This window comes from Procambarus clarkii, chromosome 82 (genome assembly GCF_040958095.1).
Source record: "Procambarus clarkii isolate CNS0578487 chromosome 82, FALCON_Pclarkii_2.0, whole genome shotgun sequence".
Taxonomy (NCBI): domain Eukaryota; kingdom Metazoa; phylum Arthropoda; class Malacostraca; order Decapoda; family Cambaridae; genus Procambarus; species Procambarus clarkii.
The window spans coordinates 1,448,386-1,475,317 of record NC_091231.1 but is presented as its reverse complement, the minus strand read 5'-3'; the positions used below and the strand labels follow the sequence as shown (position 1 = coordinate 1,475,317).

At 40.0% G+C, this 26,932-nt stretch overlaps 1 protein-coding gene across 18 annotated transcripts in view; it reads left to right on the top strand.

Annotated features, from left to right (window-relative positions):
• Positions 1-26,932, top strand: part of LOC123764254 (ATPase family AAA domain-containing protein 2) — a 184,430-nt gene that overhangs the window by 81,659 nt on the left and 75,839 nt on the right. For all 18 annotated transcript variants that reach the window (XM_069315765.1, XM_069315763.1, XM_069315762.1 and 15 more), the window contains 5 exons: positions 2,292-2,439; positions 4,382-4,519; positions 5,224-5,659; positions 9,115-9,355; positions 12,812-12,927. In XM_069315765.1, coding sequence (XP_069171866.1) covers positions 2,292-2,439; positions 4,382-4,519; positions 5,224-5,659; positions 9,115-9,355; positions 12,812-12,927 — 1,079 coding nt within the window. The remainder of the gene's footprint in view (positions 1-2,291; positions 2,440-4,381; positions 4,520-5,223; positions 5,660-9,114; positions 9,356-12,811; positions 12,928-26,932) is intronic.

Here is a 26,932-nt window from a genome sequence, read left to right as displayed (position 1 = left end):
ACTGACTGACCTCTACACAAACAGAACTTGCTGCACTAGAACTAGCTACCAGTACATTAAAAAACAGAGGAGGAGGAGGAATATTATTTTGTGATTCAAAGTCTGCTCTGCAGGAAATTAAAATCTTTTCCTGCAAGGTCAACAGCAAGAACCTCCTAATAGCAATATTAAATGACCTGATCGCTGCACAGAATAAAGGGTTTAGAAACTCATTTGTATAGTTACCATCTTGCATAAATATCACCCACCATAATGACAGGCACTGCAGCCAAAGTACCGTGTAAGAAGGATGAAGTGGAATTAGACCTAGGTATCCCCATCTGTTGTCAAAACTATATTTTCCTAACACTCGGGTCTAATTATGAGAGAAGGTACCGACTCCCAAAGACCTGAAAGCACCAGTATAAAAAACAAAACAGATCTATTATTTGTTTAGATCTCAAAGCTATGTTTGCAGCACAAAACGTCCACCAGACAGTGCTACACAGTGGATTCCAGGATCAGGTTGGGCTACCGTTACCTGTGGTGGATGGCTACAAGTGATGAATGTCCTAATTCTGAGCACTCCTGGTGAAAACTGTGAGCATACACAACATTGAATTCCTAGTTATTAGACCCTTCAGACTTGCCGTCATGAGGTACCTCAAGCTTTGCTATTTTCTTTATTAGCTCTCATGTTCATGATGATATCCTTATAATGCATCCAGAGTTTGCCAGTGCAGACTACTAGATCACATGGCCCTGTATGACTAACCATCCTGTGTGATGGGGATTTTTAGCATCATGTAGCTAGTGCTTGACACAGTGTACTCTCTCATATGTCTAGGGTAGCTACACAAATTCACGTGTACCTAAATATGCTAATAAAAAAAAGATTGAATCGGGTGGAGCTATCCAGGTAGGTAGTGACAAAATCCCCAAGGACCCACCTGAAAAAAATGGTTCATTGGTATTTTAGGTGCTGGATAACTTGACTTTACCTTAATACTGTACTTTCCTTGGCTTCACTGAAGATTGAAAAGTATTATTTTCCTCTGCCTTAACTAGTACTTAAAGGAGAAGAGGAATCTAAATAAATGGTAATACTTTGTGAGAAGATACAGTGGAGTTCTGTTGTTATGGAAGATGATCATAAATTAAATACGGTGTTATACTGGGAGCATAAGACCGACTTCAGCCGTCTGGTGTAAAGAGTATGCTCAAGTCATTAATGAATCAAATGTTAGTTGTCCCATGTTCCCTTAACACTTTCGCGTGCAGAGCATGCGCTCCACACAGGCTTTGACGTCACGCTCACGGCAGTGTGGGTGAGCGTGCGGCGACCCCGCAAATGTGTATACTTGTTTCAGTTTCCTCACCTTAATTCTCGTGCTTTGTCATTCGTTTTGGTATCAATGTGTTCGCAATAGAATTCCCTACATGTGTATATACATATAAGGTTCCAAAAGCTCGGCGTGACTCCCCACAGCAAAGCCTAAAGTCGGCAAAGTTACATGTGAGCGCACGAAATCAGTAAAATGTGTATACTCGTTTCTGTTTTCTCACCTTAATTCTCGTGCTACTTCGTTCGTTTTGGTATCAATGTGTTCGCAATAGAATTCCCTACAGTTGTATATGTATGTAAGGTTCAAAAGCCTGGCATGACTCCCTACAGCAAAGCCTAAAATCGGCAAAGTTACCCGTGAATGAGCACCAATTGGCACAACTACAACCTAATGTATATACTCGTTTAGTTTGAAAAAATCAATTTTTGTGTTAAGTCTTTCATTTTGGTATCAAATTGTTCGCCATATAAAGGCGCATATTTTAAAACTAGTACCATAATAATGGAACAATAAATGGAATTTTAACATTTTAAATTTTGGACGCTCATCACCACAAAATTATTTATCTTTCCAGTGTTCTGACATCAATTTTCGTGTTATGTCTTTCATTTTGGTATCAAATTGTTCTCAATCTAAAGGTGCACATTTAAAAACTAGTCCCATAATAATAGCACAATAAATGGAATTTTAACAAATATTTTAAAATTTGTGCTCAAAGTATTTAAAATCTTTCAGGTGTTCCGACCTCAGTTGTCAGGCTACATCGTCATTATTGTATCAAATTGTGCGTTATCTAAATCATTGAAACCACTCCTAGATTGATCGGATAAAATTTGAATTTTTAACAAGTATTTTAAAATGATTAACGCATATTCGCGGCACCCGAGTAGACGCGAGAGAAAAATTAATGACGACTGGGGTGACATCGGAGTGTGAAAGTGTTAATTAAAATTATTTTTGTTTCAGGTCCTAGACGCAGTTCTCGAAAAAAGAAATTTAATTCATTTGACCAGTCTTGGTTAGTTGGAAATAAGAAGTTACGAGGCTATCCATCCATTGTTCCCAGTTCCGAGCCTGAAAATGATGAACCTCGACCATCACGGAAAATATGCAAGTAAGCGCATGCTGTGTATAGATGTTAGTTAACATGTACTGTACATTGCAGTACAGTACTGTACTTACTACCGTATTTACGCTCGATATTCTGAAGTACATGGAGCCCATCTCCTTAGAGTTAGCCGGACATTCAAGTTAGCCAAATTTTTACCTGGAAACTCAAGAAATGAAAAAATATCACTTGCATAGATTTTAATTAACACTATCGCATGTCCGGCGGGCGACCCTCATCGCACCGGAAGGTAGGCTGAGCATTGCTGGTGCGTGCACAACCCAACTCGACAGTCTCCGTGGTGTAGTGGTAAGACACTCCCCTGGCGTTCCGCGAGCGCTATGTCATGGGTTCGTATCCTGGCCGGGGAGGATTTACTGGGCGCAATTCCTTAACTGTAGCCTCTGTTTAATGCAACAGTAAAATGTGTACTTGGATGAAAAAACGATTCTTCGCGGCAGGGGATCGTATTCCAGGGACCTGCCCGAAACGCTACGCGTACTAGTGGCTGTACAAGAATGTAACAACTCTTGTATATATCTCAAAAAAAAAAAAAAAAAAAAAAAAAAAAATAAACTCCTTCACTCACAATGTTTATACTTAATAATAGAATAGGCACAAATTAATGCATGACACCATTTGTGTCATCACCCACTGCATGTATTGTTTTAATGACGCTGAGAGCGTCATCAGGGTGCAGAAGTGTTAACTAGAAATCTTGGTAACCTGAATTTTTTGTTAATCCATGCAGTGCGTCCCTCTTTACAGCTGACAGCCCCCGGTGCCTTCAAAAAAAAGATTCAGATTTTTTCTTTCCAGTCTTATTAAAATGTATTCCTGATCACAGAAAAAGAATTGTAATACATAAAATGTTCACTTTGGCTGGGATGGAGCTCTGAAAGCTTGTGATGACACCAATTTATGGGTCATGATTCTTTGACACGTATCATTAATTGTAGTTAACTAATTTATTTCACCATTATTAAGCGGTAGTGTAAGCACGAGGTGCATATCAGTACTGTGAGCTGCTGCTACTTGCATTGTTCGTGGTTTTTCTTTTCCGAGGCTGTTGTACCAAGGAGAGGTGCCCTTGACTTTTTTTTTTTCAATGTAGTCTGTTTACTGGAGGCCTAACAGTAAATCCCTGTGTACAGGAGTCATAGCAGATGTGTGGAAAAAGGCAAACATAGTTCCAATCTACAAAAGTGGCAACAGGGAAGACCCACCTTCCTCAATTATAGACCTGTATCATTGAGAGACAAGCGAGAGAGAGCAAGAGCGGGACAGAGAGAGAGAGAGAGAGCGAGAGCGGGAGAGAGAGAGCGAGAGCGGGAGAGAGAGAGAGAGAGAGCGGGAGAGCGGGAGAGAGAGAGCGAGAGCGGGAGAGAGAGAGCGAGAGCGGGAGAGAGAGAGCGAGAGCGGGAGAGAGAAAGCGAGAGCGGGAGAGAGAGAGCGAGAGCGGGAGAGAGAGAGAGCGAGAGAACGAGAACCCTAGAGAAGTCATCACTGCCTGATGTTATAATGGAAGGGGACGTCCCTTCCAAACACTAACACCTCCCCTATCTTCCATACACCAACAAGAGTCCTTAGTCAAGGTAAGATATACATACTGTACTGTAGTGTTATTTGGTTTAAAATGTATTTTTTAGTTAATATTTTTGGGGGTGTCTTAACGGATTAATTCAATTTACATTATTTCTTATGGGAAAATTCGTTTCAACTTACGGCCCATCTCTGGGAACGGGTTAAATTCGTAAGTCGAGGCCCCACTGTACATGAAATCTCAAGACTTTCCTTTATATTTTGCCAGGAGCAAAACTCTTCTGGCTATCTAAGGTTTTCATTATATTGAGTTCTGATTTTTGAGATTGCATTGTAATGTTTGAAGCTCATTTTTGTTATAATAATAATTTTTTTTTTTTTTTTACTCACTGCTTAAAACTGGCAGGTACATGGATGCAGATGTAGAGCCCAGACATAGAAGGCTTCGGCGATATGAAGAAACGGAGGGTCAAGAATTTTGCTCTCTTGGACCAAGGACACGCAGACCTAATAGACGCCGTCGTGTCCCACAGAGGAGATATAGGTTTGAATATTTTTTGTAGTACAGTAATTAGAGTTCACATAAGTAGTAGTTACACAATCTTGGCATGTACAGAGATAATTGTTTTGTATGTAAGCACTGTTCTATATGCAGCACTACCTTGATTATCTGGATTAATTGGTTCCTCTGGGTGTATGGAAAACTGAATTTTTGAAAAATTGGGAAAAATATTGTGCAATGTATTTTAGGACAGTTGAAAATGATACCTATAATGATGCTTTAGTAAGAATTCACCTACGTAATTATAGGACACCAGTGAAATTTTGCCAAACAATCTTGCACATCTTCAAGAGAAAACTAGATAATTTTTTGGAAGAAAGTGAATTCTGTAACAAAATTAGTGCAAATCTTAAGTATTGCTTATCTCTGCTTGCCACATATCCTTTACCTGACTTCCTCTCTACAACCCCATTTTATATTTGTTGGCATTGGTAAAGTGTCGGTAGTGTATTAGAATTTGAATGAAGCTACGTTATGATTTTGCAGTATGTATTGTGGCACATATGGCTATACTGTATATATGGTATCTCTTTTAGTTTTCTTTTTTTTTTTTTTTGCTTATTTTTTCTGGTATGATGTCTCCTCACCCCCATGAAAGTGGGAAAATGGGTTAATGATATTACACTGTTTGAAAGGATTTTGGTAAATGTCCGTTTAACACTTGATTATTTACAATATTTTTGCAGGGAGGACCCTGATATTTCTGAAGAAGATGGTAGAAGGTTGCGTAATAGATGTGGAAATAAGGTGAGTTCAGAAGTTGTGGAGGATGATGACGATAATCAGGAAGAAATAGAATCTGATGGAGAAAGGTCTGAACAGCACATTAAAAGGTTTAAGGAGGTTAAAGAAGAAGTACATAAGGAAGAGAGAGGAGGAAATGATAATGACGATGACGACGACGACGACGATGATGATGATGACGATGACGACGACGACGATGATGACGATGAAATCCCACAGAAAAGACGTACGACAAGAAGCTCTTTGGTTGCTGCTGGACAGAAAATTGATGATACTGAAGAGGAAGAGGATGAGGAGGAAACACCAATAAAACTTAGACGTGGACGTAAGAGGATACGCGATCCTTCTACCGCTGGTTCATTATCGATGAAGGACCCGGTAGGTTAAGTTCCATTTTTTATGGTCCCTGATTGTATGAAAATCAGGGGGGAAAAATATATGATAGTATGAAAATGTTAAATAGACTAGGTATTGGTGGATGAGACTTGGTATAAGACCAGAATAACAGAGGATTTGTACTACTATTTGATCAAACAAATAATTATGATTTTACCAGTAGCACGATAGTGTCACTAGATTTGTTACGAATGTCTAAGAATGCTGGTTATATACGTATATCAGATGGTATGTTGAAGTGAGCAGTGTTATTTTGGGACAGAATAGCATCAAGGTGGCTGCAAATTTTGATCAATGAGATCTAAGCTTCCAAGTGATAATATAATTATATATGGTATAGGATATTTTATATGAATGTTGAAAGTTTATAAAGTTTTTGTTAGAACTATTTTTCTGAAGTTTTTGTTATTTTTGCCAGTACTGTATGTAGATAATATATGGTGGTTTGGGAATAGTTTGTTTCATCTGCTGCTGCTTCACCAACACGTGCTCCCAGGTGAGCGTATATAATTGTTGACTTATTTTTGAGTAAAACTACCCAGAAAGTATAGATAAAAAAACAGCATATCACAATTAAAGTGGTACAGTCTATTGCAGCACCTTGCCATTGTTTGCAGTTCCCTTACTATTTTTAGTACTTTTCTTTGCCCACTAATGTGGTTACTGTGTTTTATTGTACTGTTGCTTAACCCTTAAATTGCGCATCGCATCATATGATGCTTTGGAGTACTACGCAAGATTTAAATGGCCCGCAGATACACGGGGTTCACCACACCTTCATCAGGGCTCTTGTAAACAGACGTCATTTTTTTTTTAAATCGTGGGCCAAATTCCCGGGTGTTAGGGGCCTCAGTATTGAGTGAGCTACCAAGCCTGACACACGCAGCATGAGCTCACAGCGCTGCTATTCAGCTGGTGACCACAGCATCGCCTAAAAATGCCATAATACTCTTGTTCATGCTATTATGTAGCAATGATATTACAGAAGACCCCTGACTGTGATAAAACTGACCAGGCTTCTGATCATAGCAGGATTGTGGTGATATTTAGCGCTGTGCTCCATGGAGGCAGGAGAATGCTGTGGGAGGGGAGGGTAGTGGCATTGTCTTCTGACTGTGTCTGGCCACCTTTTATTGACTGCACTCACCATACCAGCTTAGTGGTTCGCTATGGTGAACACAAATGTAGATACTTATATATAACTTGTGTATAGAGGGTATAAACAGCAAAAGGAGTAGGTTGGGAGCCGCCATTTTGGTGAGGGCGGTTATCTTGAGATGATTTCGGGGCTTTAGTGTCCCCGCGGCCCGGTCCACGACCAGGCCTCCACCCCTAGGAAGCAGCCTATGACAGCTGACTAACTCCCAGGTACCTATTTACTGCTAGGTAACAGGGGCATTCAGGGTGAAAGAAACTTTGCCCATTTGTTTCTGCCTGGTGCGGGAATCGAACCCGCGCCACAGAATTACGAGTCCTGCGCGCTATCCACCAGGCTACCAGGCCTACCAGGGCGGAGGCATCATCTGCACGACTTATCATGTTGTTTACTGGTGACCACTATGGTCTTTGGGCACCATACCAGTTTACTTGTACAAGTATGGTGAATAAAACGGGTAGATATTTATATATAATGTGTGTATATAGCGTAATAACACCACAAACAGTATTGTTGGAGGAGAAATATTAGTGCGTCTTGCCTTGAGGGCGGCAGCCACCAGCTGACTGTGTGAGTAGCTACGTCTTTGTGCCTTTACTCACCATACAAGCTTAGATGTACAGTTATGGTGAACAAAACATGTAAATACTTATATATAACGTCTGTATATAAAAGCAAAAACAGTATGGTGGGAGGAGAATGGTGGCAAGTCGGGTGAGGTGTGGGAGAGAGGGAGTGGCACCCAGTGGCGGGCTGCCACTGGCTGTCACTGCCACTTTGACTCAGCATACCAACTTAGTGGTTCGTTATGGTGAACACGAATGTAGATACTTATATATAGCGTCTGTATATAGTGAATAAAAGCAAAAACAGTATTGTGGGAAGAGAATGTGGGTGAGTCAGGTGACTTGAGGGAGGGAGGAAGTAGCAGCCAGTGGCGGGCTGCCACTCAGCATGCCAACTTAGTGGTTCGTTATGGTGAACACGAATGTAGATACTTATATATAACGTCTGTATATAGTGAATAAAAGCAAAAACAGTATGGTGGGAGGAGAATGTGGGCGAGTGAGGTGTTGAGGGAGTGAGTGGCTGGCTGGTGTGTGGCAGTCACTCCTCGTTACTTTTTGACTCATAATAGCAACTTAGTGGTTCGTTATGGTGAACAAAACATGCAGATACTTATATATAACCTGTGTATATAGTGTAATAACCGACAAAGTATTTGTTCACTGTTTGATGAACATAATTGAATCAACAATATGCACACCATATTTTTGAGTACAGCTATGATTCACTCATTTTATTATATAAATATATCACACTACACACTATTGAATAATATTACAGCAAAAAAAACTGCAAAAAATCAGAGACATTGAAATAATTAGGTAATTATCTCTTTGTGGCAACTCCAGCCTGACAGCTGGCGAGCAACAGTCCGCCTGCGATGCACGCTGAGCCAGCGCCTGTTTTTTGCCAGATTTCCCCGCCCTATAGCGGGCAATATATGGCCCTTACGATTTTATTATTTTTCCCATGATCAGTGAACACAAATTAACAGGTTAGGAAGATTTTTTTTTTTTTTTTTTTTTTTTTTTTTTTAAATTAATATGCGCCTGTGGGTGTCAAATGGTATATAGCCATGCGCCATTTAAGGGTTAATGTAATGAAAATGTAATCAATAATGTAATTTTCTTTAATTTTTTTGGAGGGTTTTGGTTGTGAGTTTACCAAGTTCTTACAACATTGTTCAATAGTAGATTTATGTTCATTAGGTTTGCGCAGGTCCCGAAGCCTGATAGTATTTTTGGAGCCGAATTCAGCAGAAAGTTACTGAGGCAGCCCCCAAAATGGGCATTTTATTACATTCAACACTTTATTTTTTATGTTGGATGTCTCCCCACTTTGAAAGTTGGAAATGAGGTGGTAATGATTTACAGGTATGTTTAAAATACTTTACATTTGTATATTTTTGTTGCTGTATTAGGCACAGATAAATACAGTGGCACCTCGATTAACGAGTTTAATCCGTTCCAGCACTGAGCTCGTCATGTGGAAAACTCGTCTTGCGAAACAACAACAAAACTGTTGTAAAAGGTGTCCGAGAACCAGCGGAAATGCTCATTAATCGAGGAAAAGCTCGTTAGTAGACACACACGTGTTCTGCGAGTGGCTCGCTCATTACTTGAAATGCTCGTAGATAGAGCCTCTCGTTAATCGAGGTGCCACTGTACATATACAATCTACTTGGGATTATTATTTTCTATTTATTGAATTTCAGTTTGTAGACATGTACTCAAGAGTTAAAAGGCAGCGCAGACCAGTAAAGCGTTTTATGTATGAGGATGATCCAGAGAGAAGGTCTAGGAAGCATGATTCTTCATCAAATGACAGCGACAATGATAAAGATGATGATGATGATGATGATGAAGAGGAAGATGGAAATGAGGTGCAAACAAGATCACGCTATTCACTTAGAAGAAACAGACAAGAAAGTAGACCTTTTCAGCACTCTGCTACAGGTAGTGTGTTACTTATTCCATGCTTTGTTAACATTAATCATGGGTCACATATGTTATTAACCATGTACAACACCATATTATCTATAAACGCTTTCCTCACTTACAAATAAATCCTAAGGGTCATTAATTGTGTGTTAAATGCAAAAATGTTAACACTTTTGCATTCCAATGACGCTAAAATGCAATATCCAAACTTCTATGCGGATTATTACATAAGTTATAGTAAATGTTACGATGATCTAAAACATGTCATCCAATTACTAAATTTTTGGTTTGCAGGCCTTGAACTATTCTATTTGAATCAACCAGTCTAAAACCCTATGAAAATCGCCGCTGTTGTGTGGACAGAGCGTGTCTAGGGCATGAGTGGACCAGCCAGGGGCTTCCTGCTTGGCTATGAGGTCTCACTTGAGACATAAACATTCATATATTTAGTGCTGTTGCACATAATCTGTTATAAAGGCACTTTTTCTAGGGGACGCCCCTTGTGGCTCCCTGAAACTATTATGCTGATTTAGTGCCAGAGTATGAGGTGCCGTCAGTCGTGGAGTTCTTATTGGCTTATCGGGGTCTATGATCCAGAACCTAGCTTCCTTAGAGAGGTATAGGGAACAGTAGCACTTGAGAAGATTTATGGGAATTTATTCATGTCTTCGAACATCAAGGGAGGTACCCAGAAAGTCAACACAACTAAACAGACCACTGCTTGGTTATAAACAAGACTGCAGCCTTAAAACTGCCTAAAGATCCCCCCCCCCCCTCCCTCCAAATAATGTAAAGAAACGATCAAAAATTTACGAAACAAATGCAAGCTAGTTTGCCCCACCACCCCTCTCATTTGGGAGGAGGAGGAGGAGGAGGAAGGCAGAAGGGGGCCAGCCAACTGCTGCATTCTCAGTTCTTATGCTACTGTATACGTGCCTGGTTGCTCTCTTGTTGCTTTGGCTCCGGTCTCCTGTCTTCAGATATGTGGTGTTTTGCCTTAGAGGCTTTTTCTGTGCATTGTTGTGTAGCATGATCCAGGAGCTTAGTGTGTTGGAGCTGCATGTGCTCAGAGCTACTTTCCTCTGTGTGCTCCTTAAGGGCTGCCCTTGCACTGCCAGGATTATTTTCTTGGAATGTTTGGGGTTGGCTACCTTTGGGGTTCTCTTCGTTTGTGGTGGCCCTTGCCCTTAGGGTAAGCCGGTTGTCATGGACTTTGGGTCTTTCCTTGGGTCGGGAGTGTTTTTAGGCAGGTGGGGAAGCACTGGGGTTCATGCAACCTTACTAACACACCGAGGTGGGCCTTCCAGGTTACTATACCTGGTCTGGTGTGCTGTTCTTCCTTGTTCCTTGTTCTCCACAGTCGGGAATCTTGAGAGTTGGCGGTACTTAATTTGTAATTTAGTCTCTTGATGGCCTTTAGTTTCATTGTGCCTTCATTTCTTTAAGGGGTTTATTCGTGCTATTCCTAACTTAAGTTTACCTAGTGTCTAGGTGCAGATGGTCTTCTTTTTGCTTTCTCTCCTGCCCTAGCTGAATGTGGTGTTGAATGTTAACAGCGAAGTCTATATAATTGTATTGGAGTAACAGCCATAGTGATACCTGTGCCTTGGCATACCTACAGGGAACACTCGCCCTGCAGGCCCCTGGAAAACCTTTGTAGGTTTGGTGATCCTTGTGGTCCACCCACCGTCCCTGCTATAGCTTCGAACGAGTTTCTGGACTGCGTGTTGTCAGTGGTCTGTCTGCCTCTTCCCCTGTCTCTGACCAGGCCCTCCTGGTTGCTGGTCTGATCAGCCATGCTGTTCGATGTGTGCATCAGACTCGCAGCCTAATACACGAGTCACAGCTTGGTTGATTAGGTATCTTTTGAAGGTGCTTGTCAAGTTCTCTTTTGAATACTGTGAGAGGTCAGCCAGGCATGCCCCATATGTGTAGGGGGAAGTGTGTTAAAAAGTCTTGGGCCTTTGATGTTGAGTTTTCTCTCAGCATGCCTATTGCACCTGGGTGTTTTGGGGTCATCCTGCAGTCTGCTGGCACTGTTTCTTGCTCATTCCCTGGCACCCTTGTGTAGTTTGTATCTTGGTTTGTTTGCTTTTCTCCAATTTTTCCACCTTCCGGGCTGGTACCCATTTTGTTTCCTTCTCCGTAGGTAGATAGCTTCAAGGAGCCACACGGGTCTTTCCCCAGGAAACCAGCATTGTATATAATGAAATGCCAATTTCTGGGTGAGACCTGGTGGCTCCCTGACACACTCCCTTTCCCCAGGGTGTGGAAAGGGTGGGGGTGGGGGGTTTCCATCATTACAGAACTGAGGGTGGAGCAGCTGGCTGGCCCCTGGCTATCTTCCACCTCCTCCTGAATGAGGGGGAAGGTAGGGCAAACGACCTAACTCGTTTCATGAATTTTCCCTAGTTTCATGAATTTTCAATAAGTTCTTTACATTGTTGAGGAAGTTCTTTTGGGTTTTTTAAGGCTGCTGTTTTATTTTCAACTAAGCAGTGGTCTGTTTTGTTGTGCTGACTTTCTGGGTGCCTTCCCTTGGTGATGGCAGACATGAATAAAATTCTTTCTCCACAAGGACCACCACAAACGAGACCCCCTCTTACAATGAAAGGGCGTGACTATCATCTAAGTCTGTTATTTCCCCCATGTAGTCTAGCATTAACAACAAACATGTTTATATAATTCTGTATTCCTTCTGGTAGATCGTTCATGTAGACGATGATCATTACTGTGTGGTATATATATGACGCTCTTGGCTACACTGCATGTGTGTGAGAACAGGATTCCGGTTTATGCTTCTGGTAGGCCAGTGAGAACCTCCGAGATGTCTGGAGAGATGATGATGGTAGATTAAAGTACCAGGTAATGATATCTGGGAAACCAGTGAGGTGGCTACCCCAGAAAAGTTTCTTTGGGGATTGTGTATTTGTTCTGTTTGTTTAGATTCTGTTTTGGGAACACTTATTGCCTGGTATTGAGATACTTGGCCCATATTTTTCATTATAAAATGCACCTCTATATTTTTTTTAGAGGGAAAGAAAGATAGATAATAATAAAGAGCATATTTTTCTCTTTGGAAGTGTAGTATAAAAAGCTCATATGCCATATACTTGTCATGAGGTTTGTTTTGACCCAGGATGGAAACGGGACCAAACCTACAGTGCCGCTAATATTCAGACACTGTCGCAAGACTTGAATATTCGTTGATGATGACCACATTGCAATGGATGATTCACACACAACAATAATTGCACTCCGAGTGTAAAACTAATTTAGCTCCACAACTTTCATGCGTTTTTGCAGCAACTTTTTCTTTAGTTTTCTTAGAGAGTGTGCATACTCGGCTGCATATGCACATACTTGCTCTTCAACCTCCCCCACCATCCATCTTATATCTCTACTTTTTTAATATATGCTAGAAAAGTTCAATTAGATTTTAATACTATACATTTAAATTTTCAACCTTAGATAAGTCGAGAGCCATTGGATATCATGATAACTCTCCTCCTAGAAGGCATCACAGAAATCACAAGAGGTATCTTAACTCTCCAGCCAGAAAGCACATATTTCATCATAAACGTAAGGTAAGTACTCTACTTATTGTGTATCCTTGGAATGGTACTTCATATTTTTTTATATAATTTTTTTTTCCGTATTTTAGATGTTTTCAAGTAATCTCATGAACTCCTTTGGACACGGACACAACTTACAATTACAGTTGCCGATAATAGGTCACTCCAGGACTGTAACTGTGAAATAATGTGACTTTGAATGTGCCTTGATGCTCGAGAGGTGTTTTCGGACAGTTTTCCACCATGGGTGTGGCCCGTCATTTACATTGCTAACCATCATGTTTAATTCTTATCTTGGGAAATTTGCACAAGTGATGTATTTCCTGATTTTTTGTATATCTTACAACTAGGTTTAAAAGGATCACTTTAGATGATGATTGTGAATATATTACCTTATTTGTCTTGACATGGTATACCCCCCCTCCCCCACCCCATCCCTCCTACCAGCATCCCCTTCTCTCTCTTTCCTCCCTTCCTCTCTCCATCTCTCCTCCCACTCAAATATCCCCTCCTGTCCCTCCCTCTCTCCTCCCACTCAAATACCCCCTCCCGTCCCTCCCTCTCTCTCCTACCACTCACATTCTTCAACCCCCACCCCCCCTCACATTCCTCAACCTATTTCACCCATCCCTTCCTCGCATTTCCCTATCCTTGCGTCACCTCACATTCCCCTCCCCTCCACTCCCCTCCACTTCTACCTCCCCGCTCCCCATCCTCCCTTGGTGACAATTTTTAAAACTCTTAGAAATATGTCCAGATCTGATATTGTAATTCTTAGCATTACCATTTTTGTGAAGTATTTTAATTTACTTCAGTCTGGTGTTTCTAGGTATTTTTGGTTGGAGTATTTTATTGTTTTATATTTATGAGGTGTACCTGGCAGCCTGGCAGAGATGGACCATTATTGCAGCATGAATGGTAATGATCTTTTCTGTGATGGTCCCCTCAATAGCTGCCTAGAGCTTATTGCACTGGTATTGCAGCTCTACCCTTTCATATGAGGCTGCCTGTCACTTTCTTGGCCTACCAAGAACCTGGACCAGAATTTGGCCCCCTTGTCGAAGCAAGGAGACCACGTGGGAATTGAATATTGGCCCCATGATTAATGAATTTTAAGGCAGAGCAAAAGAAACAGGTGCTTTATGAGAAAAGAATAAAATTGCAAAAAGGCAAATGAAAGGTGACAAAGAATAAACAAACCTTAGTCCTACTTCCTTGATTGCCACTAGGTGGCAACACAGTGTGCCAGCCTCCCTTCTCACCTTTTGTATCTTATGTCAACCCCTTCACTCCTACTGTGACCATTATTTCTTTTGCCAAGCTAAGTGTATTTAGCATTTCTTGGGACAGTGATCACATACCTGGTTCATGCATGATACAGCACTTCAGGATTGTGTTTGCCATCATCCTCATGTATCCATTCCATTCTAGTTTGTGCAGGTTATTGTTTCCAGGATCTCTCCCCTTGTGCTGGTTTACATTTACAATTCCCTATCAGAGTTGTCTTTGAGGTCAGTTCTTTTCAAGCTGTCTCTATTTTGGGAAGTGCTAGAGATATGTTTGCCTAAGCAAGACTTATTGATGGTGATAGAATAGTTAGCTGTGTGGTAGTGTGTGTGTTGCACTTGGCTCTGACTAATGTGTGTGTTGGTGTCTAGCACCAATAGCCTGGAATATAATGAGTTGTAATGTAGGATTCTTTGCTTTTGTAGCTTGTTTGCTTTTGTAACAAGCAGCTTTTGGCTGCTTGTTACCTGTTGGATGTCTCATGTTCTCACTGAACTTGTGATCCTTGAATGGGTAATATGCCCCCCCTGATGCTCTTTTCTTTCCTGAGCAGTCTGTTGTCTACTTCTTCCATTTTTAAGCCCATTTATGTCTTTTGTTCTCATAATGTTGTGCTCTTCCAACAAAGGTGTTCTCCACTGAGGTTGTGTTGTGACTAAGCACCTTGATGCTTGTTGGAAACCAGTACAGAACTAGAGCACCATAAAATAGCACCACTCTTATCCCCTTCTTTCTTGGGTTGACTGAGGCAGATTGTAACTAAGGAGGATTGAGACACTGGGTGATATGGGCTACTGTCTTGTTGCAACCCAGAGAGTTTAAAGTTAGGCATTTTTGCCTAATGCCAACTGTCATTTACCTTGTTTTCTATATTTTGTTTTTCTATGGACAGTAATCTGTTTCGTTTCCCCTTTGAGTACCTGAATGGTTCACCTCAATTGTAGGTGGACCCCTTTCCCCTGTGTCTCTTTGAGGCAACCAGTTTCTGGTCCCAGTTCATTGAAGGTCATGAATGTTACAAGAGTTATAAAAATGGGTGGTGTTGTGATCCCAGTGATATAAGCTCCTGGAAGCTAGTAAGAGGCCTCCCACAGTGGGATTTCTTTATACTCGGTACTTCTTTTTTTATTTTTCAGCATCCGGATAATTTCTGCTGATATTGCCATTAATTTAACATCTATTCCTATTTTCAGAAAGATTAGTTTCAAATTGTTTTTATGAAGCTAATACTTATAAATATTATACTAAGTAACAGATTTTGTTCTGGGTTACCTTGAGATGATTTCAGGGAGTAGCGTCCCTGTGGCCCCGTCCTCGACCAGGCCTCCTGGGTAGTAAGTGTTATTTTCTGATTTTTTATTCCTGAACAGTATAAAGAATGGCTATTATTCCCCCCAAACATTGCTTTAACTTTTGCCTCAGACAGCATAGGGAAGACGTCGTGAAGGGACCTGAAGGCTGCCAACTTATGAAACAAATGTCACAGCTCAAGATGAGAAATTGGCAGCCATCACGATATCTTCCCTAAGCTGTGCAAGGCAAAATTTGAGGGGAATAATACTAATTTGTTATTCTTTGGAGGCATAAGCAAACAGAAAATAACACCCATTACCCAAGAACAAAATTAAATAATTTGTTGAACAGTGGAATTGTTAATTAACTTGCTGTACTTTCCTATCAATGACTACAAGGGAGTCAGATCTACCTGCCCTGTGTCCTAGTATCTCTTGCCTGGCATTACATTTCTTGATATTCAAATTACGTGTTATGTGTTATGTTATTAGTGGAAGTGGCTTCGATAACTTCTTAAAATGCATTCCACTTGTTGACCACCTGAATAAAGCATAAGAATTTTCTTACATTTCTACAGCTTGGTTGCACATCCAACTTCTAATGATGTCTTCATGTATTACCTCCTATTAATTTAAATAGGCTGTCTTGTCCATTTCTGTTGGCGAGTGATAAAAAATGGCGTTCACATTTCCTTCGCACATTACAGCGTGTTTCATGACTGCATATTTTAACAAAGGACAATCAAATATTTTATTTACAAAAGTAAGAAAAATCAATGGATGCATTATTGATTTATCTTTTAGAATTGACCAAGCTGACATAATTTCAAATGCATCATGATCTCCCACAACACAAGCTCAAACAGGATGTTGTTATTTGATGAAGTAGCACACAAACTCTCTGATGAAGTGAATCTTCAACCAGAAAACAGCAATTGCCAGTTATTGTCACTAAAATGTCTATTCTAGTTTATTTTTTTTTTTTTTGCAAACAACTGCAGTGTCATTGTAAAGCTTCTTTGATGGTGAAATTATTTCACAAAATCACTGAGAGGGTCATTGAAAGTTATTACAGTGTCTGATTTTATTCCTTAAAACAAATTCCTCCAACTTTTTGTTACTAAAGCTTCAACAGATGCAAGATAATCTGTTTAGGTAGTACACTCACTGTTCTCTGATTGTCAGTGAGCAACAGATTCTCAAAGTGTGTGGATGCTTACACCTTAATCTTAGCAACATATCTACAGTAGATGCAAGATATAAAGGCATTATTTTTTCCAAATGAAACTGATGAGAAATTCTCATCTCCCCCCCCCCTCCTTCCCCCCTCCTGCATCTGTTGAACTTGGAGAAAAAAGATGGAAGAATGTTTCAAGAAGTGGAAGTGAGAAGGTAAAGAAAAGTGCCAATGCTGGTACCCACTTCAAGTGGGAATGACTCGGTGCCCAGCTATAGTTAAAACTTTTGATTTTGTTAACAGTTGTGATCATTTGGTGGCACAAGTTAAGGTTGTAATGGGACTCATAGTGGTTCATAATCTAACATTTCAAAATGTAAAAAATCGTATTGAACAAAATGAAATATGAGAACTGAAACTGAGAGGCATCTTTCAGTGGAAATGGAACCATATAAAGGAAATTCCTTATAATAATGGAGGTGGTCTAACAAGAATGCAGTTCTATGGTTAAGTGTCTTGGCTAGCAGGTATTTGTCAGGTGCTCCATCAGTAAAAAGTGAAAGATTATTTAGTATTTAGGAATGTAATTACCTTATTTACTTCCACTGATTGGATATCAATATAATTGAATGAATGTGTATTCTCTTGAATAATCAGTCTTAGATTTCAGGACGAGTCGTATGAGAAGATGAGCTGTGGATTCATAACTTCCAAAATCCTGCTGGGATATAATTCTTCTAAAGCACATTCATGGGGTTCTGTTTAAAGTTTCAGTTTCAAACTCAACATAGTGGGAATGTTATGCATCTTGGTCTGAATCACTCCAAAGTTGGGTAGCTGTGCAAAATAATTATAGTTTTCTTAATTTGTGATAGTAATTGGTAATCACTGCTGGGGGCCATCTATAATAGTTTTCTGGGCTGACCCTCAGTGGCTTGCCGGAAGAGTGGCTCTGGTACCATGAAGACATGCCAGGCCTCTGAACTTGTGCAAACCTACTGAACACCAGAACTGAGATCTGGTGTGCTCATACACGCTATAAGAGGACGGGGGAGGTCTAAGGTCAACCTCATAACTGAGTAAAACTGCTCAGGGGTCTAGTGTCTAGGGTCTTATTTTGTAAGTTGGAAAGCTCGGTTGAATATTACGTCGTTCGGAAGCTTTTTCCTAGGCACTTGGACTCGGTTCGCTTGCCTCATTTTTAGACATAATTTCACATTTGGACTGTTTTCGTTTATCACCATCAAAGGATTATGGGAATTATCATTCACACCCTGATATTTCCCATACTATATGGGAAAGTTTTACCAAGCAGAACTTTTATCATATTTTTACCAAGAATACTCTTTTCGTAAAGATTTTTAGTTTTACCTTCATTATTTCTGATGCCTTAATCGTTTAAAATAAAGCTTTAAGGGCTATGACCCTTTTAACAGTGTAAATGAACTATGCCCATAAACTTTCAAATGGGCAAAATTCTTTCTCTAGTTCAAGATTATTTATAAATGTCTTGGAAACTTGTTTCAGTAAATATTTAAGAAAATATGGTCTTGTAATGATTTTTAGAAAAACTTTTCATCTCTTCTGAGCCAAAATTCAAATCTGCACTGAGTGAATCTTGCTGAAACTTGCCATTTCCAAAAGGACACTTTACAGCACGATTTTCTGTGGGGAGCCCCTTTGGCTCCCTGGAGCTATCAGGCTAGTATGCAAACCACGAGCCAGACCTATCAGGTTTTGGCTCGTGGGCCCCGGTAGGCTGAACTCCTATGACTAATGCCTTGGTGTAATGAATTGCATAATAACCCTATGGCACCAGGGAGCCTCTGGGACTCACCCAGAAAATGGTGTTTCATTACATTCTACGCTGGTGTTTTACATAATGGGCTCATTGACTTTTCCATAGCTCAACTCAAACTGTTCCTCTGGATCAAGATTTTCTATGATATTTGTTACTAACCCTATTAATATAGGGTCATCCATATAAGGAAATATGTTTTTTTGTGGTTTCCCACAGCTTGTAAACTTGTAACCCTTTACCAATACCATCTCACCAGGCATCTCGGACTTTCTCATTAGCCTCCCAGTAACAGGAACAAGATCATTTTCCCTCGTAGAGGCGAGGGAGTTGAGGGTGTCATAGATGCCATTTGATTTTGTAAATTTGAAATATATCTAAATGTTTTGAGTTTTGTGACACACGTTCAGCCTTTTTTGCAGGGTTTTTCCTGTGTGTGTAAGATGTCTTGACACTGTTATTAGGACCTTGTCTCAAGAAGGGTTTTAGGAAGTCAGATATGTGGTGAGATGATATTAATTCTGGGGTACCAGTGTATAAGTTGTGGGGAGCCAATGAAGGGTGCCACTTAAAAAAAAAATATATATATATATATATACAGTATACTACTTTGGATTTGCAGAATTTCATATAAATTGATATGAATATCAGTTCCTGAAATTTGGATAAATTAAGTTTCTATTTTAAATTTTCTTTTATTGTAAGATTCCGAAAAATATAAAATAAATATGGGTGGATGAAGAAAATGTACCAAAAATTATCCCTAACTTAATACTTTGATGAATTATATTTTTTTAGATGCTTTTAAATTTCTTCTAATTAATGACTTGTTATGAATAATAACTAGGTTATTTTATTAGGTTATAATAGCCAAAGAGATATCAAATCTTGCTAATTATAAGGATTTGTATACATAAGTTCGTTTTTCTCACATTTCTGTAGTGAAAAAGACATCATATGATGTCAGCCATTGTCTAAGGGCAGTGTGTATGTATGTGTATACTTAAAGCAGTAATACCATACTGGTCCCTCAGTATTCCACTCGTTATCATCTCTAAACGTTCCATCTCCCTAATGTACAGTATTAAGTATAATATGGTGCCAGAAATAATTTTTACTTAGGCCAGTAAATAATTTTTCTCTTTGGAAATGTTTGTCTCTTTGAATTGTATGGTTTGCTATTATTTTGAAAGTGGGGAATTTCTCTTTTTTTTTTTTTTTTTTTTTTTTGTCAGTAGAGGCTCAGTGGACATGCCATAATGTATATGATGGCTACATGTCCATACCTTTCAGTTTTTACGTTTTCCCTGCCCGATGCCTCACATTTCGTCATAAAACCAAAGCGCCCCGAGTTCCTGATGACGCAAATGTCATCCTGCAAAATTTTTTGCAATGTCTTATTATTAAGTATAAACATTGTGGGTGAATGAGTTTAACATTGGGTTGTGCGCTCCCTGGGAATGCTCGGCCTACCTTCCGGTGCGATTTGGGTGCCCTGCCGGGCCAGCAAAAGTGTTTTTTAATTGGACACTTGCAAAATTTCATAGAAAATCTTGAGAGAAAAAAGAAAGTTTTGAGAGTGGAATAACATGTTGGTTTTACCAAGTTTGACTTTATTTTTGTTCGATTCACACATTTAGGAGGGTCACTTTTGTAAATTTGGATTTAAGGGCTTGACCTTGGGGAAAGTTTAGGGACTTGAGTAAAAATGGTGTATAATCAGGTTTTCAGTATCTGTCATTTGGCTCAATATATGTAACTATAACAAATGGGCAAAAATAGGGAAGATTGTAAGAAGTCAGCTTTGAACTAAAAGTATGAATAAAAGTACTGTACTGTATGAAGGGTGAACAATGTGATAACTCTTGGAGGTCTTGTCTCCAACGTCGAAGAATCTTTTAAGGCAGCAGGCCAAGGCACGATAAACATGCAAGAAAAGGCTCATCAAAAAGCTTTTAATAAAGTGATAAGGTTCCTGTGTATACGTACATTGTTGCTTTCTCAGTGTTGCTCTACTCAAGAGTGGAATCATCAGGCTGGTGGAGTTGGTGTTGGTCTGACGTGGATGTGTCTACCTTTTAAGAATAAGTGGGTGTATAATGAAGTAAGTGGAGAACAGGACAAATCATACAAGTGATGATCCCTAATTCCTCCTCAGTTCTTTGCTCACTTGTAACCTAGTGTCTTTGCATTGTTTCGTGACATGATCTCAAATTGCCGCAAATGCTAGAAATACCTAGTTAGAACGCATCCAATTTATTGTTATTAAATATGGAAGAATAGAAATTAATCATTTTCTTTTATGTCATTCCAGTGATTCACCTGGTTCATCTTAGTGCTTTGACATTTATCAATAATACATTTGCTTAACAAAACTACTGTAACTTTTCTTATTTCAAATTCATTCAACACTTCATAACTTGCTGACTACATGAAAGTTCAGCAAACTGAGGCAAGGTGAATGCTAAGGAGGAATGAAGTAATTACGCAAATTTATTCTTTAGCATCAAATACCAGGTATTACAGAAGGAACAAGCAAATGTTAAAAGAAAATATAAAATGAGCAAATCAAAATATATGGTATTGCAGTTTCTGGATAATTTTGTGTGTTCCATGTTAAGACAAAATTGTGTGTATTTATAATTAATAATTTTCTTGTCCTAACTCATGTCACAACAAATGTTGTTACCTTTGAATGCAAGAAATACCTTACCTAGCAAATACTGTATATTGCATCCTGATTGGTTATAATATGCTGCCTAATATTCCAGTATTTCCCAAAATCCTGTTTCAAATATTTTGTGCTCTTAAGCATATTAATAGGTATAGTATTTAGATTATTAAAATTTTATCCAAAATTTTAGACTGGTGAATTGCAGATAGTTCTTCTCTTCTTAGCATTCATCTTGCCCTGGTTTACTGAACATTTTTGTAGAGCTGTGGTTCTTGGGGGGGGTTCCAAGTCACATACTTTCTCCTGCCATCCCAGGTTTCCTCATGGTACATTCTTTTTCAGTTTAGAGTTCCTCCCTTGACTAAAATCCCACCCCTTAGATTTTAAATACCTCCCCAGGGAGCAAAGTGCCTTCCTTTTGAGAATCATGGATGTAGAGTCAACTGGCTTCTCTAGAGACTTATGAATTGTTGAATGTATTTGAAATAGGGGAGAAGGTATTTTGGTTTCAGTAGAATATTAAAGCGCAGGAATTATTGATTAATGTCGAAGCACAAAGTATTTATGGAAAGTCAAGTGAACTACTGGAATGGAAAACTATAAATTTGTTGTTCTGCCATATTTATTTAATTGCAATAAATTGGATGTATAGTAGCCAGATATTTCTAGCACTTGAGGCAACTCAAGATTATGTTGTGAACATTAGAATGAGACATACATTACACTTGTATGATATTACCCATTCTCCAATTAGTTGGGAATACACTCGCTTATTCTCCTTAAATCTAATTCCTAAAAGTGTAGTTGCCCCCATAGCTGCAGTCACACCAAAACACTCAGCCAGCCAGATGATTCGACTCTTCCCCCCCCCCCCCCCCCACCCCCACCCCCACCCCCACCCCACCCCGAGTTGATCAACATCACATCAGCAACAAGGTCTGTGTGTGTGTGTGCAGGAAGCTTATTCCTTTTTCAAAATACTTTTTAATGAATATGTTTTGCATGTAATAATGTCCTGGTCAATTCATTGATGCTAGAGACAAAAAGGCCAAGAGTCTTATTGCATTTTTGTTCATACTTTTTGTTAAAGACTGATTTTGTTACAAGGTAGTAATACTTAAAGAAGTGTTCTGTTATTTATGGTAAGAATACCTCCAAGAATCTGAATGTTCATACATATACAAGGTTTGGATCAAGCTGAACTGTTCATTTGAGCATAGTTGACTGAAATTTAGTTTTGAGCAAGAAAGCTTGCCTAAATTAAACAAAGTATCCCTAAAGCAATAATTATTTTTTATCTTGACATATCTTGAGAAAGTCTCATCGTATTGAATTGAAACCGACACAATTAGTATGTAATTAGAAAACTAAGGATCCTGTCATTATTGGGTAATGTAGACCAATGGCATCTGGCTATGTATATATATTTTATGTTTTTGGCTGTCCACTCAGTAGCTTTTCTGAGCTTATAACCTTGGCTTGCTAGTGTCAAACTAGGAACAAGCCAACCAGTCCTCTTAAAATGTAGCTTTTTGTTTGCTATGGCCAAAAATGGACGTACTGTAATTTGAAATGAAATTGGCTCACGAAAGTGATGTACTGTTCTGTTTCCTGTTGGAGTCCTCCGGGTTATTCGGTAAGGTTAGGAGAGGAAACTTTCAATTAATGGTTTTCATGACGTTTTGAAACATTAGGAGAATTTCTTGCCCTCCTAACCAACCAGAGGACCCTCAACTTACTGTTTTGGAAAAAAAAATTATTTTCAATTATTTTTAATTTTCAAATTATGTCCATTTTTGGCCATATGGACAAATGACCAAATTCAGATGTAATTTGTAAGAGGACAAGTTGAAGAAGCATCTTTCCAAGTGGTCCTACACCCTCTAGAGGGCATGAGGAATATGTGAGGATCAAAGACTAACCCACCACCAAGGTTAATTGTCCACTAACATACTAAAAAGTCACAAAGCATTTAACCTCTTGTTTTGTTTGGCAACAGATTACCTTTGCACTCTGTAAGGTAAACACTTTAGCTTTGCATGCTACTGAGTACATTAATATTTTCTATGGAGACGACTTGGTTGTTCCCAGATAAGTGTGTATCTTAGGACTCTGATATCTGTGCAGAAGGTATCAATGCTTAGACTTTTTAACTAGCGTTTTTGCTGCTCACTTAATATATTGCCTACTTTGGCTCTGGTTCCAGAGTCATTTGAGGTTTTTGAGTTACTGCCCTTGAGTTGACTCCTGTTTCTTTGGCTTAGTGCCTGGCAGTGCTCTGAAACTTGGTTGCTGGGGCAAGGCCTGTCAAACTGTAGTTGCATAATCAGAGTATGTGAATGTAGAGTGGTGCCCATAATTCTGGCTTGTAGGGGGTGGTGGAACCTTACATCATTTCCAGGACTTCTCTTTGCATATCTTTAATTCAGTTCCAGTTTTTTCCATGGCTACTTAGACCCTCCATTGTCTGTGGTAATGAAGTGGGATGGTTGTTAGCCGTGTACTCTTGCTTCTGGCAGTTTCACTTGCAGCATTCTTCAGTGTCTGGATCAGCTGGTTGGGTTGTAATACCTCAACCCATTTTTGAGCCTGACATTGCTGCTTGCAGCTTTTCTGGGTTTCACTGTATTTTTAAATTTCAATTGGCATCTGTGGTGCCCCATCACTTCTATTGGGTTTCAGTTTTTTAACGTTTTTGACTGAGGTTTCTCAGTGCTGGACCTCTATTTTGGTAGAATGCCACCTTGTGTATTAACTTACAAGGCAATGGTTTATCTGCTGACTTCCTGTTAGCATTTCAGGATATTGCAAACCCAGGTGATTGCTGACTTGGAGATCAGGAGGATTATTTTGAGCAATTTATTTTGGCATGGCTTGTTCCTAGTCCATTCCTGTTTCTACTGATAATCCTTATTTTTCTTGTCGCCAGGGAATTGACCGACGTCTCAAGTGGGACACCTTAATTATCACTTACAGCCTCAACTTAGTGACCAGAGCCCTTACCATTCTGACCTGTGTAGTGCTCCATGAGTTATACCTGTAGGAACACTGGCTACAGTCATCCTACAGGGGACTTTCTAAAGTACCAGGTTGAAAGTTGTATGACCTGGAACTTTCAGTCCCAGGTCATTATCTAACCAGGGATCTAGTGATTCTTATGTAAGCTGGATCACTTTGGGTTCATAATATATTGGTGGGCATTGGAGTGCATTTTGTCTGTCTTGGAATCTAGAAAGTACTTCCATTATAAGGGCTCCTGGCAGCAGAGTGCACAGCGCTTCGGATTCATAGTCCTGAGGTTCCGGGTTCGATCCCTGGTGGAGGCGGAAACAAATGGGCAAAAGGTTTTTTCACCCTGATGCCGTTGTTACCTAGCAATAAATAGGTACCTGGGAGTTAAACAGCTGCTATGGACTGCTTCCCTAGAGTGTGTAGCGAAAAGGAGGCCTGGTCGAGGACCGGGCCGCGGGGACGCTAAGCCCCGAAATCATCTCGAGATAACTCAAGATGATGGAGTAGGCCTTGGTGTAGTTGGGCACCAACATCTATGTGATGTTGGGTAGATGCTGACTGTTATGTTAGATTTATGGGTTGTTGGGACGTCTCAATTTGACCCGCATGGCCTTTAGAGTTTGGTTTATAATTGTACTGGTTTCTTCATTGGTTGATGCTCTGTCACTTCAGAGATCGTGTAGTGGAAATCCCATCATGCCTGATAGTTCCCTTGCACTCTCTTGGAATTTTGGGGCTCAGTTCTGTTATGTCTTATTCCTTCATCATGTCAGAACTTGGGCTTTGTCTCCAGTGCTTACCTATCAGTGACTACTGGGAATTGAGGGCTAACCTCTTTATGGCCCTCCTACTAGCATTGTTATATATCTGTTGTGTTATAACTGAACTATTGTGATAATCAAAATCTCAGTCAAACTTTGCTTTAAAGTTGTGGATCACCACACTGGTCAGGGGGATGCCTGACCAGATACTACACATAAGGGGCATAACTGGCCGACCCCTCACAGTGTTCAAGAGAGAACTGGATAAGCACCTCCAAAGGATACCTGATCAACCAGGCTGTGACTCATACGTCAGGCTGCGAGCAGCCGCGTCCAACAGCCTGGTTGATCAGTCCGGCAACCAGGAGGCCTGGTCGACGACCGGGCCGCGGGGACGCTAAGCCCCGGAAGCACCTCAAGGTAATCTCAAGGTAAGGGGTGTGATAGCCTTGGATGTAGATGGTGGAATGAATTGTATGTCTGTACATCCATCTATAGCTGGGTTTGGACAGCTTCCTTCATTTGGTTTAACTCCTAGTAGTTCACTGCTTAAACAGAGGGGTGTCCATGCATTCTCTTAATCTGTGGGGTGTTGACTTTGATGATAGCTATGCTTCTAGATTATGTGCCTTCAGGGGCCTTGCACATTCTTGAGGGTGGTCTCCTGCCTGTCTACACTTTGAACTAAGATGGAGCTGCACAGGGTTTCATTGCTATGGATATACAAGTGACCTAACATAAGCCTACCAATTCTTCTTCTTCTTTCTTTTTCATTGACTATCTTTTGTTCCCATTTACTCCTTTTATTACCCCCTTCATACTCATTATTACCCCTATCTTTTGCCGTGCTTTTATCTTCCCTCCAAGACCTCCTCCTCCTCCTCGCCTCTTTCTTCCCTTCCAAGGCATGCCCGTGCCTTTCTCATCTCTTCATAATCAACTCTATAACGGTCCAGGACGGATCACAATTTTGTTGTCTTATCTTCTAGTGTGTGGCTTGGTCAACATTCTTCAGCCACGTTATTGTGATTCATCATCTGCATGCAAGACGCTTGATCACACTACAGGGCGATGTCATGTATATGGTGCAGTTTCTAAATCAGGGTGCCAAAGGGACACTTTTTGCTTATTTTGGGATTGTTGGATTTTCCTCTTATCAATTCCCTCCACTGTAGCTCCTCCCTGTGTGCACCAAGATAGGGAATTATCAAGACCACATTATTTTTCTATGTGACTGCTCAGCCCTGGTTTCGGACCTATCTTGGTCTGTTTTCTGTATCTCTGCCTCTTTTAAATAATTGGATGCTAGAGCTATTGGGATGGTTCACAGCTGTTCATTTGTTCATTTGAGATAGTAGTATGAAATGGCACAGAGGCCTCTCTGGCTGTTCTTTGCTCTCCGTTAAGTTGCTGCTTTGTCACTGGCTGTTAAATTGTTCTTGACTTTATTTTGTCTGGGTAGTTATGCGTGATGATGATACAGGTATGTTGCTCCTTGTCTACCAGCACTGGTAAAAGTACTCTTCCTTGGGTTTGGGCTTCTGTGCAGTTATCAACTTGGCTGGACCATTTCTCCTGTGTGGCAGGCTTATTTTTCTCAACTGTACTGGTCATTGGACCGTGGGTTAAAATTCTTTGTTGTCATGTTTCATTCTTTGAACATGAAACAGAGGATTGAAACAGGCCACCTAAAACACACAGGATTGACCTTTCTCTTGGCCATTTATTTTGGAAATAGGATAGGCAGTTACATTCTTTGCATGCCTCTTATTCTTTTGGACCTTTGGATCGATCTCTTGAGCTTCAGATGCTGCCCACATTCTTGGCCAAGAATGAACTATCTACTGGTTGTCTAGGCCTTATTAGTTAGACTTATTCTATTGCAGTTCTGAAACAATATTTGAAAGCTAGACTTAAATCTCCTTCCCCAATCCTCAGTTCATTCTTTCTTCTTACTAAGCTCAGTTGTCTTAAATTATTTGTAAAGTGGTCAAGCTCCCGAACCTAATGTGTATT